Source organism: Anabrus simplex, chromosome 1 (assembly GCF_040414725.1).
Source record: "Anabrus simplex isolate iqAnaSimp1 chromosome 1, ASM4041472v1, whole genome shotgun sequence".
Taxonomy (NCBI): Eukaryota; Metazoa; Arthropoda; class Insecta; order Orthoptera; family Tettigoniidae; genus Anabrus; species Anabrus simplex.
Window position 1 is genome coordinate 1,697,849,826 of NC_090265.1, and position 18,959 is coordinate 1,697,868,784.

General features: G+C 38.9%; 1 protein-coding gene across 3 annotated transcripts in view; it reads left to right on the forward strand.

Moving 5' to 3' along the window:
* Window positions 1-18,959, forward strand: part of enok (enoki mushroom) — a 516,902-nt gene that overhangs the window by 255,203 nt on the left and 242,740 nt on the right. For 2 of the 3 annotated variants that reach the window (XM_067138427.2, XM_067138428.2), the window contains exon 5: window positions 1,415-3,333. In XM_067138427.2, the coding sequence (XP_066994528.2) occupies window positions 1,415-3,333 (1,919 nt within the window). The remainder of the gene's footprint in view (window positions 1-1,414; window positions 3,334-18,959) is intronic. The other variant, XM_067138429.2, reaches the window with a different exon arrangement.

Consider the following 18,959-nt stretch of genomic DNA (forward strand, 5'->3'; position numbering starts at 1 on the left):
ATGAGAAAAATGGCATCTGGTCACTGAAATTTCAAAAAGGAAAATTACATTTTTGGGTCACATTCTGTGGCGTGAAGAGAGCTTATTTTCAGTTGCATTGATGGAAGAATGGAGTGTCTTACTTCAACAACCCGCTTCTGAAGGATAAAATGCAAGACCTGTGTCGAGTTGAAAGGACTGGCCCAGGTTAGACAGCATAGCTGCGAAGGCTTAGCCTTTAGAATATGATGATGATGATGATTCTGTTTGTATGCTGTTTTTGTTTGAAAAAAAAAACCAATTTACCTGTTACTTTGATTTTCGTTTGATAAAGCACGCACCAAAACACAGAGTTAGGTAAAAAATGCATGTATATTTTTTCCAGGAATGGCTCTGTTTTACTATAGGACTACCCATGTAGGCAGTGTGTTCTTTTTCAAGGGACCTAAGTGCACATTTTGCTTTGGCTTATTTAACTTCTTCTTTTGTTGCCTTGAAACTGGATATTAAGGATCATCTGTGCACATTGAATGTGTGTGTGTATGTATATATATATATATATATATATGATGATTCGGTTAAACGGTTTAGGAGTTATAGCAGCACATACATACATACTATCCGCACACTTTATCTTGGTGCATTTACATCCTAGTGCTGAATCGGTCGACCTCGGTGATCTTCGAGATTCATACTGGCAACCTTTGAAACACAAACTATGAATCGCTTAAGCATCGTTGTGCGACATCTGGCGTAAACTTTACGTACTGGTACTGTTGTTGTTTACACATCAAAGTCAAAGTATAGAATTCATGCTAGGAACAAGAGTCGCATCGAGAGATATGTTTTATAATGTTATATAATGTGTATGTGACATAGTTATTGGCTTAAGATGATAACGGTTTAGAAATTTCATATCGATCGATCATATTCTCGATTCAATTCAGATTTCATTTTCATTCAGTTGGCAGCACCAGGCAGCACTATCGATACCGGGACAGCTCGCTCCTTACTCCTCACCCCGTACACAAATGCATCAAGATAAAGTGTGCGGACAGTACATACATACATACATACATACATACATACATACATACATACATACAAACCAACCTTTCATTTTTATTATGTGTATAAATTTAGAATTGAGATCAGTTTCATTTCAGAAAGTATTAATGATACATATTATAAATTTTACAGTTAGATTAGTAAAGCTCTTTCGCAATAAAGGATACCTCCCAGATGGTACTGGTGGTGACTTCTGTTTTTAGAGGACAAATTATTACGTCTTTTTGATATCTGTAAATGAGGGATTTCACTGTACTTGAAAATGTTCCATTGTATATTTACTCTTTACTAGTGCATCAAAATATTGTGCTCATGTTGATTTGTACAGTATTATTGCTTTCTTTAATCATCTTTACTCTTCTTACAGGCTCTTAGCAGGTGTACGCCCTCACAAGGAACCGAGCGGTACTACAGTTGTGACTCCAGGAAAGAAGGGGAAACGCAGCTCCACTTCGTCAGCTCCCGTCCACGACTCCACCACCTCAGGCTCAGAGGAGGGTAATGACTCAGCCGCTACCAGCTGTTACTCCTCTTCCTTCCTCTCTCAACCGTCTGGTGGCTGCGGTGGTGGTCCGCAACCGGGGCACGGGCTTCTTGAGGAAAAGAGTGATCGCATCTCAAAAGAGAAGCAGAAATTCTTCCGCCTTAGTGCATTCTACGCTGATCATAAATTCAGGAGGGCAGCTCGAGCTGGGGTGACTGCACGAGTGCAGAACACAAATCAGAAATGGGTGGCAGCTGTAGATTCAGTTAGGGGGAAGGAGGTTTCTTCATCGAATGTTAAGTTACCCTCAAAGGTGACTGCGAGCAGCAGTAGCAGCACGAGTAGTAGCAGCAATAGTAACAGTAGTTCTAGCAGTAGTAGTGATGAAGCTGATAGTGCTGACAGCTTGCAGGGAAAGAGTACTGTTGACCATAACAATATTATCAACAATAACAAAGTGAGGGAGAAAAATTCTGTATTGTTCCACACTTCAACGATACGGCAGAAATCCAGTAACGGTAGTACATCTTCAGGTTTACAAATAGGAAATGCTGCTGGTGGTTGTACTTCACCTGAGTCTCCCTGGGGTTTTGCAGCTGCAGCTGCAAGGAAGAAGAGTGAGCCAATTGTAGGATTAATGGCTTGTAGTAAGATCAATAAATTTTCCTCTGCATCGTTTGAGGAAAGCTCAGTAAACAAGTGTAAGAGGACGAACAGTGGTGCTTCTTTACCAGAAACCAAGTGTAGCAAGGTGGAAGGTAATCTATGTGAATCTAGTGAAAATAAAAGTAATTCCGAGGTGACTGAAAAATCTTCCAACAGTTACCGATCTCATCCAGGCTTTGGACAATTGAAGGGTCTTTTCGATGGTTTGAGTCATCTATTCACAGCACCAACCCCCAATAGGACAAGAGCAGTAGGCAGTATAGACTATAATCCAAGCAGAAGAAAGAAGGACAGTTTTAATCAGAGTAAAGAACAGCTACAACCAGTTCTGGAAATTAAGAAGAAAAGGAAGCAGCAGCAACAACAGCAACCAGATACAGAGGCAACTAATAACAATAATAATAATACCTCTTCTGTTGGTATTGAAGTTGTGAAAAATACCGTCGTAGAAAAACCCTCAGTGATACCTCCAGCTGTGTCTGTTGATAAATTAAGTAGCAACAATGTTTCACCTTTGAAGGAACAGATGGACAAGAATCTGGCATCAAAGATATCAGTGAAGAGTGTTGCACCTGCAGTGAAAAGCGTATCAAGTCCTTCTCTCTCATCCAAGCAGACAGTGATGACTACGACTTATTCACCCTCTCCATCAACAAATAGGAAAATTCCTCATCCAGGAGTTTTTATGTCTACTGCGGAAATGGATTTTCCACCATCTCCCTCACTTCCTCCTCCCCCTGTCCTCCCTCCTTCCTCATTTGTATCTTCGTGGGGTCCTATGACACCGTCACTACTGGTGAAGACTGCTGTCAACAGCAAGCGACTGGAGCAAGAGAGGCGACGTATGCTAAAGGGTGAAGTACCATCCTTCTTCCCTTCGGTGGCAGGCATCAGTGGCCTCGGGAGCCTCAGTCATATGTTCTTCCCACCTACACCGATTGATGAATCTAAGATGAAAAAGAGACATCTTATTGAGGAAGCCACCCAGACCCACCATCGCTACCACCACCACCACCATCATCACCACCACCACCACCATCACCAACACCACAACCACCATCACAGATACCACCATCACAACCACCACCCAGTACCAGTGCCATCCACATCCATCGTGCCGCCACACGAACAAACGGGTAAGAACCCACCACAATTCCTACTGCGGGTTTTAATTTGCCTCCTGCTTCTTAATAATACACATAACTACCCTAAGACACCATTTTAATTAACATCTTGCTTGGATCCCTGACCTTGGTGCACCCCGACAGGCTAGTTTCAGTGCAACCTCACCCTAACCCTGTATGAGTGAGTATATGAATGTATCTTTTCTTGAACAACACCTAGCATGCTGTGGTGTGCGGTGGTGTAGAGACAGACTTCCCTTCTTCCGGTGGCGAGGCAGGCGGGCACTTAAATGGGCTGGGTCAGGCTGGGCTGGGTGGCTGGCTGGCAAACCCATCCAAAACTAGAAACCTCTCTCCTTACTGTTCGTGAATTACGTGGCTTGTTCACTTGTGTCTGCTTTTATAAATGTGGTTTATCTTTTAATTTAATCTCTCCTTTATCACTTCCTTCCCATCCTTGGCCACCACCTCTCCTTCCTCTTTAATACCAATTCATTTTCATAGTTCGTTAAATATAGTAAAGGAAAAAATACCGGAGAATTTAGATTGATGCCGATTGCCGTGCTGCTACTGTATATCAGTTAATCTCCAAAGGATTATGAGAGGTACAGGAATATTAACAAAACGTTTTAGTAACCGTCTACCTCCCCACTCCAAACCTGAAGTTACTAATTTGCACACTAGCCCTCTGAGCATAATGGGTATTATTTTCTGCCAATGTTGGCCTCAAGTGTCCCTGCCCCGACTTGACCCACCCAACCTCCGAAACCCCGCTGTCCTTGCACTGGTTTTGCACATTCTTGATTGTACCACCCACACCAGACTGTTTTGGGTGTAATAATGTCCTAGTAATTTCAATTGCAACAAACGATGGATGTTGTCTCAAAGTTTTTTTTTTTTTTTAATCTCTCTAGTGGCTTATTTTATCAGAGCTGTTTATTTCCTTCATGGGCTGCAATATCACCTAGAAATACTGCATGACATTTGTTTACAATTTGTAGAGTGTGAATTTACATAAATATTCCTTCTTCCTTTAACAATAAATTTTTTTTCCTACTGGAATATGTAACAATATTGGTTTTAATGACTGCTTTTTTTTTTCATTAGCACCTTCATAGCCTCCTGATTTCTGCTGGACCTGCACTTACAGTTCTTTGTAGCTAAATCTTGTTGAAACAAAAACATAAAGCAACTGGCATGGCAGATTTAAGTTAAGGTGCAGAATTGAGAGGACATTCATTGACTAGAAAGCAGCTTTGTGCTGGTAGATTGATTCAGAAACATTTAGGCTTCATACATTTTCATAAGTTCTTTCTTTCTTAGTTTTACCCATTGATATCATTACTGAAGTCTGGAAAGACCTCTCAAGAAAAGGAAGTCTTGTACTTTTATACACCTGTGTGCAGATTAATTAAAGATACAGTAGAAGTCCGTTATAGCGAGAATTCATAACAGCGAAAAATTTACTTGCTATAACAGATTGTCGTTATATCTGATTTTTTGTAAAAGTCGGAAAAACCCCCATACACATTAAAATCAGTATGAAAAGGCAATCAGTTTGTTCAAAACGTGCATTTTTTGCAGATAATATCCACACTACAGCTTACTAGTTTGTTATTTTTGGAAATCCGATACTACGTGAAAGTGAATATTTAATTTCATTCTGAAAAATTGTAGTACAATATTTCTCCAAATCCAAGAAAATCCCCACTTTTTTCTTCAAAAAATTTAAATCAGTCTTAAAAAGTGTTTTGTAAAATCATATGAATGCCTTTGTTATGCAGTACGCATTTTAGACTATTATTAGACGCTGAACATAGGCTTTAGTTATGGCGTATTCTTTTGCGGCTACACAATTATTCTTTATTTCAGCAGGTTTTTTAACCATTAACTTAAAATTTGCATCATAATATCGAAGAGAACCGGTTGAAAATTTCCGGCAATATGACGATCCACCAGGAAAATATTCTTGGTGACCATAAAACTGTTACTTTCACTTAGTGTCAGATATCACTGGCTGCCGCTACACGCACGTCTCACTTGCCGGGTTCGACCAACTTCAGCGGCTAGCGATGTATACGTCTAATCGCAGACATTGAAAGTCAACGAATGAGTATACGGCGCCGAGGTGTGGCAATTCCGCCCTTGCATTTTTCGTACACATACCTCTCAATTTCATCTTCGACTTCTTTAAAGCGTCCATGTTGCGGACCACTGAATGCAGTTTTTGTACACTACGGATTTTTAAGCTATCTTCATGCTAACGCCGAATATTGACTTTAGTTAGGCCTATGCTGTGTTTTCTCACGGCTGTACAATTATTCTACATTTCCGAGTGTTTAATATCAATTAATTTAAAATTGTCGTCATAATATCGACGAGAACCCGTTGGAAATTTGCCGGCAATACCTGTTGAACATATCTTTACAATACAACGATCCATCACGAAAATTTTCCTCCTATCTATAGAACTTCATTTTACTAAGCGTCAGGTACAGTAGACGTGTTATAACTCTGCTACTGAGTAGCCGTGGCCTTTCCAAGAATTTGAAGGCTTGCATTTTTTGATGCCATCAACAGATTTGAAAAACGATTGTGTAGAGGCTAATAGAATGTCATTCTCTCTTCGGTTTTTCCCGAGATCCAGTGATGTTACACATAGGCACTGTACAACCAGTTGCCACGGCTAGTGATGTATAATAAAGAGACGGTCGTTAGTTGTCGATGAGTTTTGTGTGTGCGTGCGTTTGTGAACAGAAGCAGTACTACTACTGCAGTAGTAGTGTTCATTACTGTTAGGCCGCGAATGCAAGACGACCCTTGATTTTTCACATGAGATTCTGAGACAGAATTTGTCGTCTTGGATTCGGAGAAATATGGTATCACTCCCGTATCATGAAAACATATTTGAAACGCTTGTAGAGAAATGATAAACCTCCTCGCTAAAATTTACATGGGAACATCCTCTCCGAAATTTAACTAGACGCGAGAAAATATAAACTATCTTGAGGTGTATCTCATTCCTACTTAATTTCAGTATACAACATTAAAATTAAGAGATCGTTTACTTCAGCCTTTAGTTTTTACGAGTTTGCAACTGCTAATGGAAATTCTAAGTTCCCATGGAGGGAATTAGATATTTTTCCACCATTAGAGCACATAAAAAATCAGATAAAAAATTAGATGTTTGGCTTTTCAGGCGTTTGCTCTATTAACCATCGTTTTGTCTTAGGTCTGACACTAGACTCGTCAGAGTGGGATGTGTCAGACCCTACCCACTGACGCTGGGGTGTATGCAGGTGAACTTATCAGACCTAAGACGAAACGCTGGTTAATAGAGCAAACGCCTGAAAAGCCAAACATCTAATTTTTTATCTGATTTAACAATTGCTATCAGCCGCGTTATGCACTTATTACGAAAATGTTTCTTTCATTTCGAATTCTTTTAGAGAACAGTATTCGACAGGTATTACTAATAAACTCCAACATTGCCTTCGAATGTCGACGAGAGAGCTCGCAAGTGCACATAGCGACAAAAATATACCGTACCGAGGATGAGTCGATCGCATTTTATGGCAAACATTTCAGTTTTCTTATTCATAGAGTCACCTAGCCTAACTGAACTGTACTATATTTATCGTGGATACATATTTCTAGCGCAGATAGAGAAATACCCTTCTCGCTATAAATTTACATGATATAGCCTTTCTGAAATTTATCAGATGTGAGAAAATAGAAAATAACCTCTGAAATCAATGATGCACGCTGCCATATCTTGAGGTGTATTCCATTCTTACTTAATTGCGGTATATAGCATTAAAATTAAGCGATCATTTACTCGGCCTTTGTTTTTAATGAGTTAACAACTGTTTTTGGACTCCTTATTTACGTATTTATTACGCAAAAAGTTCTCTCTCATTTTGAATTTTCTTTACGGAATAGCAGTTGATGGGTATTGCTAACGGACTCCAATATCGCCTTCGAATGTCGACGAGAGAACTTGCCAGTGGACATAGTGAGGAAATGATACCGAAGGTGAACGATCCCGTGCAACATACTCGCTGAGGCGCATAAATATTGGTAACAAAAGAAATAGCTTGTAACAATGGCTGCGTCAGTGATACGGCTCTTGTTGTAACTGAAGAATAATACACAGTTTAAAATAGAAATTTCGAAGGGTAGGACAAAAATTGTTGTTATAAACGGGGTTCTCGTTATATGCCGTACTCGCTCTGGCGGACTTTTACTCTACCTGGCTTGTAGCCTGTAGCACCCCTTTTCGCCTTGATGGTGGTTGTCAAATTATATGTATCACTGGAAAACTAAGAACCCGTGAATAAATAAGAATTTTGAAAACTGGGATACAGCAGTGACTACGCATATAAGAACACGGTAGATACACACGGAAGGAACATCGAGGAATAATGTCTTAGGTAGATCATTAATTGGGAGAAAAAAAGGGAGTGAATGGTTGTATGTCTTTTGTATATTCTCTCTTGTAAATATTGGACAATGTTTCTTGTTTCTTAATGCGTGTGTTATTGCTGAATCTTAATTTGTTAGTTGAAATAAATTTGTACCTATTAATTCTTTCACCAAACTAAGAGTAGAAACATATTCTGATGAAACAAGCAAAATTAAGAGAGAACCTCTGGGAAGGAAAGAATTGAAAAGCACTGTGCTAGTTTATTTCCTTCAGTATATTGTAAGCATGATTGAACAATTACGTGGCTATTTTGCTTCTACTTTCAGTGATTATTTCCAGCGTTCTACTCGCTGTTGAGTTTCCAGAGTATGTACTTTTTACTGTGAATTATGTTTCCTAATGACAACATCCTTATTTTATTAAATAGTGCACTTGAATGATTATGATTAAATGTTGGAAAGAAGCCGCTAAAGAATACTGAAACAAGTTCTTGTTTGTTGTAAATGTGACAAATTACCTAGTTTCAAATCAGAATACACTTTCTTGTCAGTGTGTTGTTTTGTATAAATATGTAAGCGGTATTGCAATGTATTAATGGTAGGTTTTCAGCTTACATTAAATGCAGGTTGGAATAAAAATTTAGTACGTTAAGTTTTCATTTTATGGTTATTGTATTAGAACACAGTAAATTCTGATTTGATTAAAGTTGTTTATTGTCTTGACATTTGAAACCACTTATGGTTTAACAATTAATATACAGTTAGGTGTCTGTCTTTAGCTAGTCATTTTTTTAAATAGCTAATTACAGCTGGAGACATACTTTTATAGGTATGCACATTTCCTCGTTCATCACTGTAGTATTGTGAGTTGTTCTAATCACAATATTCAAATTCCAGCAGTGACAGTGATCATCCTGAATATACGTATTTTTCCTTTCTGATTTTTCTTTTTTTCTCTCTCGAGACATGTTCCAGTTTTATATTTCCTACCTGACATTCAGTCCTTTTAGTTTTCTTTCCTACTGACATCTCTATGCCTATGAAATGCTAAGTTTCATGTCATACTAGATGGCAGGCTTGCACACAATCTGCCATTAGGACAAAGTCGTCGTCATAGGCCAAACTGCTTACTACATTTCTACCAAACTGAATCACTCCCTACCATTTTATACTTTTCAGTAAATGATCCATGTACTGTAAATTATGAATAGCAAAGTTGAAATATTAAAGCCTTACCACTGATTATCTTGAAGGAAGAACTCATTCTATCATCAATTCTCATTGGTTGCCCTCCCCCCTCCATTCCTGTAATCCCTTAATCCTCCAGTACTGTTAACATCTTCTCCCTTCGTATTCTATCGTACACATTTTCTAGATGTACAAAACATAAACATAACTGTCTGTTCCTCTTATAGAACTCTTCAAATACTTAGCACGTATTGGAAATTCGGTCCTGACTCCTCTGTGATCTGAAACAACCCTGGTTTTCATCTAATGTACTTTCTACCATTGATTGCATCCTCCTTTCCAAAATTGAATACCTTTACCGATATACTGATCATTGAAATGCCTCGATAGCAATCCTTTGGGCTGATTGCAGGAACGGTATTTAGACATGTTTACTTTTAAACAATGTGTAAGTATGGCTGCTGCCTTGCAAAGACCTTATTTATCACTTAGACACTGTCTAAAACCGATGTTCAACCAGCCATGTTTAAAACACTGCCGAAAATACAGTTTAACCTCTAATTTTAGGAGTGAATCAAATTTGGAGGGTATGTTCCATGAAACGTATGACACAAGGGACAGTCCAGTAACTGTCAACCTGACTATAATTCTTGGAAACTGATATATTCTATTATATTTGGGATAATTTCCCTGGAATTATTAGGTCACTTTGACTGCAGTAGAACCTTCCTGGAAACTACGTTTTCCCGGACTGTTCTTTCAAATTACGTGGTCCCGCAACATCCTTATTAAATCACATTGAAAAATCCCGCATTACCCGTTCTTCGAAGAAATGATTTCCCAGATCAAACGTCTAGAAATTTCAGTCCCATCAACGCTAAATCCTCGATCACATGTTATTCAAGAAACTGTATCTCGCAAAAGGATGGCTACGGCATACTTACGGATCTTTGTGTTAACGCCCCTTCATTGTGATAATTAGAGGAAGTGCTGTACTGGAAAAGCGATCGACGGTGAACTTGCATAAGGGACCACCTTAGCATCCCAATCGGGTTATATCATTTAGAGAATCCTCGGAAATCACAAAGCAGAGAGTGGCCACGACGATTGGAAGGAGATAGAGTGCAATTCGACAGCTCTACTTGAAGACAGAACGAGTTTTGTCAAACTTGAAGACAGAACGAGTTTTGTCAAATGTTCTTACTTGCAAAATGTCTACATTATATCCAGGCACTCTATAGTCACTAGCCTTTTAGGCAGGAATCAAAACTGCTCCTTCTTAACACAAATTTAGTATTTTAATAATATTGTATGTGATTATGTTATTGAGACCAGAACAGATGTTGCACATTCATAAAGCCATGGGAGGTTTAGGGATTGTCTGTCACTGTTTTGATCCTAATATAAGACTGGGAATTTTACGTTTTTGTGTTAAAATGATATAAAACCCGCAGTCATTTTATTTGCACATGTTACATCTTAAAAGTTTGTGTCTTTTCCCACTCGTACTGACTTGTACAGTGAGCGCGCATTCCAGCTGAGCTCAAGGTCACGAATTATCGTAATTTTGGAAGTTTTGATGATATTTTTTCTCTTTCCAATTTGATTATAATTAGTGACGGGCAGAATTGAATTTAATGCATTCGAGAACTTTACTTACATTCTAAACCATATTCTCGTGTTCAACATAACCTTTAAAAGTTGACGTAGGCCTAATTTACGCGGTATAAGATTTCCAGAAAATAACTATGAGCAGTATACTGGTGACCAAATTACAAAGGAAGATTAAAAAACAAGGATTTCACCATCATGTTGGGCATCTTTGTATCTAATGTACTTTATTTTATTAGATTATAGAATTAAAACTTAGTTGTGGTCGACTGTTGTTCGGCTTGACGATATTATATTTTTCGAAGAGTTTGACTGATCAATGTCGCTGAACTGAAAGAAGTTTTTACAGGAAACGACTGATTTTTAAGTCGCTTACTGGTAATTAATGTCTGAAGCTGTCCCCACAATCTTAACTTGCCTGCCTGTCACCGGGAGGGCCCGGGTTCGATTCGCGGCCAGGTCAGTCATTTTTACTGGATATGAGGGCTGGTTGCATGTTCATTCCTTCTACAATTACCTTTAAGTGAGGAGCTCTAGAATGGCGAGATGGCGACTTCGGTCTAGAGAGCCAGGAATACAGTAAAACCTCGTTAATTCGAAGTCGTTGGGACTCAAAAATCGGACTTCGAATTACGTGATTTCGAATTAACCGCCAATTCGCAATTCAGAAGTACCAACCCTTGCCGTTACAAAATATTCTAAGGCCCGTTTCTGCATGCAGTTAACCTTGATTCACAGTTTATACCTTTCAAATGCCATGAAAAAAAGAACTATTTCCAAAATGTATCCAAGAAGGTGCATTTACAGTATTCAAATAATGCACTCGGATATCTGACTGCTCAACATAACCTCACGCAACGAAAGAAAGGAAAAAAAGCACGATTCAAAGACGAGGGGAAATCTATGCTGTCTCCCATGTGCAAGTGCTTTATTAATTGGATTACTATACTGTATGCATTTTAGATGCCTTGTATTTACACAGAAAGTAACCGATGCCCTTTAAATCAAACTTTTCTATGACACCGTCCTTGTACGATTTCCCGCCATCGCACTTTTCTCGTACTTCAGAAATAAAAACACTTGCCGCGTCACAAAGTATTCCAAGATCCAATAATACATGCAATAACCTCGATTCACAGTTTAAACCTTCCAAATGCCATGGAAAAAACTATTTCCGAAATGTATCCAACAAGGTGCATTTACAATGTTCAAATAATGCACTTGGATAAATCACTGACAAACATAACCTGGAAGATAGGAAACTTAAAACAGTCCACCTTTTCAATACAAAAATGTTATAGTTTATTACAACATATATTTACATTTGGAACTAGTTTCGACGCTGTTTGGCGTCATCTTCAGCCAAAATGTGGGAAATAGGCTAGCATGTAGACATTTATATTACACAAGGCGTTATATTAAACAATACACATCTTGCAAGGAGATAAAAACAGGTACAAATATAGAAACAAATGAATCGTTCAGAAAGCAAAAGTTATACATATTAAAAATAACCTTAACCACACATCTTGTAGTGCGAAAATATTCGCCTTGAATGATTCCTGAATACAAAACGCACGCGCACACATTTCTGAAGAGCCAGCAGGCAGGAAAAAGTAAAGTGAAACCTTAAAGAGTTCTTCTGAAAAGAGTTCATCATTTTTTTTGTGTTCCGACTAACTAATGAAGTTTCCCTTGAGTTCCTGATAAATACACACAACAGGAAATTCTCCTTCACTCTCAACAATAGCTATAAAGACCAACGGTAAATTTCATTTTAAATATTGTGCAGAGACGTGAAGGCATGATCTTGAACATGATATAACTTCTTCATTTAACCCAATTTTTTACACAAGGTGTTACATTCAACAATACACATCTTACGAGGAGATAAAAACAAGGACGAATATAGAAACAAATGAATGGGGCCGACATTGTACTTTGAATTACAAATTATCCGTATTTCGAATTAAACAATTGAAGTAACATGCAAAACTGTATCTCATGTTTCCGGGAACGAGAGTTTCTTCGAATTAGGCGGGATTTTGAATTAATCGATTTCGAATTATCGAGGTTCTACTGTAACGGCTGAGAGGATTTGTCACACTGACCATGTGTCTCAGCATATTTTGCAGGCCTTTGAGCTGAGCAGCGGTCTCATGGTAGACGGAAGGCCCCATCTTCATTATAATTACCGTATTTACTCGTGTATTAGACCCCCTCGCGTATTAGAACCCCTCCTGGCTTTTCGAGACGAAGAAAATGAAAAACAAAATCTCGCATGAAGATCCCCCAACGTAATTTGTTAGAGAAGAATGATGATTCCGCTTTGAAGCGGGTACAAGTCTTATTGCAACACTGATGACATCACACAAATTTGTGAATAGTTTCGTCCGTTCGACTTGCGCAGTGAACTCTCTTCGAATCCATGAGGTACATCTGTGTTTCGTAGTTAAGAAATGTCCGCCTCCGTAGCGTAGGTCTACTGCAGCTCTGATGAAATCGCACAAATAGGCCTAGCTTCGTATCCGACCCGCGCATTGCAAGCGTGCATCAGTCCTGCTATATGTCTGTGCTTTTTAGTTAATAATGTCCTCCAGCGTAATGGTTAGCACAATTAGTTGCTGTTCTCGTGAGTCTGACTTCGATTCCCGGTACCATACTGCCAGATATTTACGAATGGCTGGAAGGTTGTTATTAGGTAAAAGCGGTACATGTAACTCCCCTCCACTGGGGGTCTGTCTAAAAAAGAGCTGTACCACCTCGGGATGAGGAAACGAGTTTACTTTAGTTTAGAAATATTCGCGCATTCGCAGTTATTGCTATTTATACAGCAGGCGAGATCATTAACCAAGTGGTCATTTAATATCTCGTAACTCAGGCCAATATAGGTATATATTTGGAGAGAAGTAAGTTTAAAACGTGATAAAAGCTATCCAATTAAAACGATTGTTTTACTTGCCACCGTACCCAAGAAATAATAATAGTAATAATTTTATACATCCCGTTTTTATGGCCGTATGCCCTTCCTGACGTCAACCTCACCAGAGGAATTAATGAGATGTAATGAATGATGTGATATGAGTAACTAAAACAGACTTTTATATGTACCGTATGTCTAAAAGTCGTGTTCACCCTTTATTGTTTTTTACGTTTAGAAATACTGCCTTCCGACAAAAATAGCTAGTATAATTTAAATAATTCTAAGTTTGTTAAATAATAGTAGTAAAGAATGTTTCCACGTACAATTTATAGCTCTTTATAGCCTAGAAGTCCTGTGTTCGCTGCACAAAATTTTGAGGTTATCACATATTGGACCCCCCTTTACTATTTTTAGCTGTAAAAGTGGGGAAAAAAGAGTTTCTTATACGCGAGTAAATATGATATACATATTTCATTTTTATGATGTTTGGCCAAATTATTGATTTCTTGGATTTTCCATTTCCCTATGTTGTACTTTTTTTTTTTCGTGGTTCCTCCAAAAACGGTGAATCGAGGTTTCACTGTATTTGAATTTAAGAATTTCATCTTGTGTCTGTATTGAACTGAGAATAACAGAGAAGTAAACTTAATAGGTCCACCTTTTCAATACAAAATATGTTATGCTGATTACAACATTTTACTTGGTACTGGTTTCGACGCTGATATGAGTTATCTTCAGCCAATCTTGAGAAAAGGCGTTCATTCATATGTATATACATATAAAAATATACAACTCATTATAACATTACACTTGAAGACATAAAATAATACATGTTACAGCTATAGTTAAAATAATACAAGTTACAGGTATTTTAACTGTCTTCAAGTGTAATGTTTACATTTACTGTAATACCTGAGTTACTCACAAGTGTGTTGTTCTAATTAAAAAAATATTCACAGATGTTTAAGCATTTATTTTGCTCAGCAAATGTCTTAAATAAGAGAGTTTCTTATATATATATATATATTTTTTTTTTTTTGAAGAATTGACAAACTGTTAATGCTAAAAATGTTTTTCTAGGAATGTTTACTATAACCATGTGCAAAGGTTGTCTGTCTAATAGTGGCAATTGCTTTATTACAACCAATTCAAAAGAGAACTTCTACAATTCCTTTGTGTAACCACCATAGTTCTCTAGAACCCTCTCCAATAATGCAGAAGGTGTTTGACAGATCTTGTGTTTTGGATGATGTGAATGGAGAAGTCTGCCACCGAAGGAATGTCCGGAACAGTTCAGAAGTGGATGCTGCAATGGGGTCCCTTTGTCTTTGGAATCAATCAGTATCACAAAGCTAAGTCTGGGCGGTATGGGGGTTGATAGAGTGCTTCCCAGCCACATTGAGCATATAACTCAACCATTGACATGCATTGCATTCACCTGAGCATTGTCCTGCATAATAATGGAAGGAATCTACAGAAAGTGTTGTCCTTTTTTCCCACAGTGGTGATCAAAGTTTATGTTCCATAATTGAACAATAAGATTGTGTGCATTCATATATGTCCTTGGGGTATGGTGTGTATTAGGATAACCCAATTGCAGTCAGACACCATAATCATCACGTTCACATTGCTAGGATTCTGCTGAGCCACTTTTTTTGTGGGGGCCAATAGTGATTCTGTTTGTTTGAATGGCATATTTTTAGCTCCTACAATCAAGCCCATGCCTCATTCAGCATAATGATATGGCGTAGGAAAGCCTTCCCTTCACATTCATAGCACTACAGTGGGTGTGCCCAGCGTTATATCGTTGCCATTTGTACATATACACATACAGCGCGTGTGTCTCTCTCTCTCTCTCTCTCTCTCTCTCTCTCTCTCTCTCTCTCTCTCTCTCTCTCTCTCTCTCTCTCTCTCTCTCTCTCTCTCTCTCTGTCTCTCTCTCTCAGCAACCTCAGAGTCCTGTCATTGCTTCCACTTACTTGTGACAGGCTCCTTACTTTCATCTATTCTGTCCTACCTTCCTTGGTTGACTTTTGTTCTTTTCAACTCTGACAATATTAGGTTGCGAATCCTTGGGAGTCTTTCATTTGCACACCCTTCATGACCCTAGTCTTCCGACCAGTACTTTCATTTTTCAAACTGTTGGATCCCTTCCATTTTTTCTCTCTGATTAGTGTTAATAGAGAATGGTTGCCAGTTGTACTTCTTCTTAAAACAATAATCATTACCACCACCTCTATTTGTAACTTGCTCCATGACCTTGTTTAGTTCCATACTTCTTAAATCATTAGAAACCGAGTGTAACCATCATCACCTTGGCCTCCCTCTACTTTTCTTATCCTTTATAACTGAATCCATTATTGTACCACGTGACCTATCCTCCTCCATTTGCCTCACATGACCTTACCACTCAAGTTGGTTTATGTGTACTGCTTCATCCGTCAAGTTCATTCCTAACGTAGCTTTTATCTCATCATTCTGAGTACCCTCCTGTCATTTTTCCCACCTGATTATACCAGCGGTCATTCTCGCTGCTTTCATGTCAGTTACTCCTAACTTATTTCTTTGTACAATTCCGTTAAATGGAGTTCAGCTAACTCGCTTATCCTCTTAACATGTATCCACCACTTCACTGACACCATGGCAACTCAGATGAAGCATGTTGGCCACCCATTGGTGTCTGTCATTGAAGACTTTTACCTACTATGCCATTGCTCTTTAAGACTACACCAATTCTTCCCTGTACTCCTTACAAAGACCTTGATGATACTGCCGTGTAGTACGGCCACAAAGACACCAAGTTTTTACCCAACTGTCCTGTTCCGTAATCAAGAACATGGTGGCTACTCACCTTCAGACTGCCAGTTCGCAGCTCTTGGCAGCACAACACATGCATGAAATGCAGAATGGGGGAATCCACACACTGTGAGGTAGGATTGATAATGGTCTAATAATAATAATGTAATGTGGCTATTTCTAGCAGAGTGCAGCCCTTGTAAGACTGACCCTCCGATGAGGGTGTGCGGCATCTGCCATGTGTAGGTAACTGTTTGTTATTGTGGTGGAGGATAATGTTATGTGTGGTGTGTGAGTTGCAGGGATGTTGGGGACAGCACAAACACCCAGCACCTGGGCCATTGGAATTAACCATTGAAGGTTAAAATCCCTGACCTGGCCGTGAATTGAACCCGGGACCCTCTGAATCGAAGGCCAGTACGCTGACCATTCAGCCAATGAGTCGGACGGTAATGACCTAACGTACTACAGATGAGAATGGAAAATTCTAAATTCCCATGGAGGGAATTAGATATTTTTCACCAATAGAGCATGTCGAAAACATATCAGATGTAAGCCTTTTCAGGCGTTTGCTCTATTAACCAGTTTGTGGAGTTTTATCTCCTGTATGCAGTTATCAGACTGTGCCTCTGTGTAGGCTTCTGATGAGCTCACCTGCATACACCCAGCGTCAGTGGGTAGAGTCTGACACATCCCACTCTGACGAGTCTACTGTCAGACCTAAGACGAAATGCTGGTTAATAGAGCAAACGCCTGAAAAGCCTTACAGCTGATATGTACAGATGAGGGACACTGGGTTTGTTTCCAGGCATGTATGCAAAAGTGTAGCCACTTTAAAGTATCAGCATTCATATCATTGCCGTTACTTGTAAACAATCTGGACAAGATACTATCACATATTGATCCAGTTCCAGAAGCTTACGACATCTTTACTGATGCCATCAAGGTACACTCTCGTAAATCAATCCCATGATGTTGGAGAATCCATTATATACAAGGCTCAGATCTTTGTGCAATTGATGTTGATCAGTTGGAGAGCTACATTTTGGTCTCTGAAGAAGATCCTTTTAGTGAGGAGACTGTGAAGGGTGTCAACAGATGACCCAATCAGTAGGGGAAAGAAAAAGGGAAAAAAAAAGAGGAGGAGGATGCTGGATTAAGCTGATTGAAGAGATGGACATGTCAGAAATTAGTATAAAAGCACTGAGACTGCTAAGGTGCTTGAGCAGTGACCACACTCCCAGTCCATGTTAATGTGTCGCCTATTGAGACTGCACGTTAGATTTTTTGGGCATGAAATTTGGTTCTACCTCTAAATGTACAGATTCCTTCATAATGTGTAATGTTCTCTCTTGGAATCAATGAACCTTCGATTTTTTGTAAAGGATCATGGGCTGACTGCCTGGTAGGAAAGTGGGTACATTATATTTGTTGTTCAAATATAACATCACCATGATGCACTTGAATTTGCCATGAGAGATCATTGAAGCAAGTGTTGAGCTGTATGGGAGTGGTAGATCAATTATTTGCTAAGCAGGTTTTGATACCATACGTGTGTGAATAATTTTGGCAAAATATATTCTCCAATTTTGAGTGCAAGCCAGTGATACTGCTCGCAAAAGGAAACCACTTTTCCCTTTGCAAAAATCAAATGATCATAAAGATATCTCCTGGTCATGGCCATCCATCAAGGCTGCTAATTTCAGATGACAACCAGCCATAAGACATAGCCTGCACGGTTACTAGATAACATTTTCTGACAATCCATCCATACCTTACATCACTGCCAGCATAGTTCCTATGGTTACACTTACGTGACACATTTCGTTGTGACACATTACTCAAATTTTTCAATCACACACAGCCACTAGACATATTTATGTTAAAAAAATAAATAAAAAAGTTCACCATCAGAATGTTGGACAGCAGGATGGGTATACAATTTCTAATCACTAGATTGCATGCCATAAAGCCTGGATTCATTTTCAAACTGAGTTAAGAACTGCATGGACCAAGGGGCCTCAATGAAACAATAATGAATGACAAATAAATAAATAAATCAATCAATCAATAATAAATACATTTAATAATTTCCTATAGACCACACTTCAATGGTCACTTCCGTTGTTCCTTGCTCAAGCTGATAATCTGAAAAGAATTTTCCTGGAGTCTCTACCCAATATACCATTTGAGGAAAGTATCTGTGTAGCTCATGAGAGCTTGTTGTATCTGCTGATGGCATTAAGAGTCGTTCAACCAGTGCGAGCGTTGTTAGAGATCCATCTCTGCCTCGCTGGGAGTAATTTCAGGTAGGCATGCACGTATGTGCACGCGTGCTCCCTTAGTAATGGATGATTGGAGCCACAAATTGATCCTGGTAGCATCTTGGTTGTTCTCAGTAAGATTTACATCATTCATAATTGAAAGGAAGTATACTATTCATTAATACAGTGAAACCTCGTTCGTGTGTTCCTCCGTAACACGTTTCCCTGCTCAGCACGTTGTAAATTCAAATTTTGCTATTACCGCTTAGTATGATCACATTTTGCCTAGTCCTGAAAATGTTACTTATCATCCCTTGTGAAAGGAACATGATTTTCAACTCGGGTAGGAGCCGTTGTCCTCAGTTGCGTGATTACAGAAAAGGGCCTTAAGTTCCTGAACTTCACAGGATAAGTTGCACTTTCGGGATAGG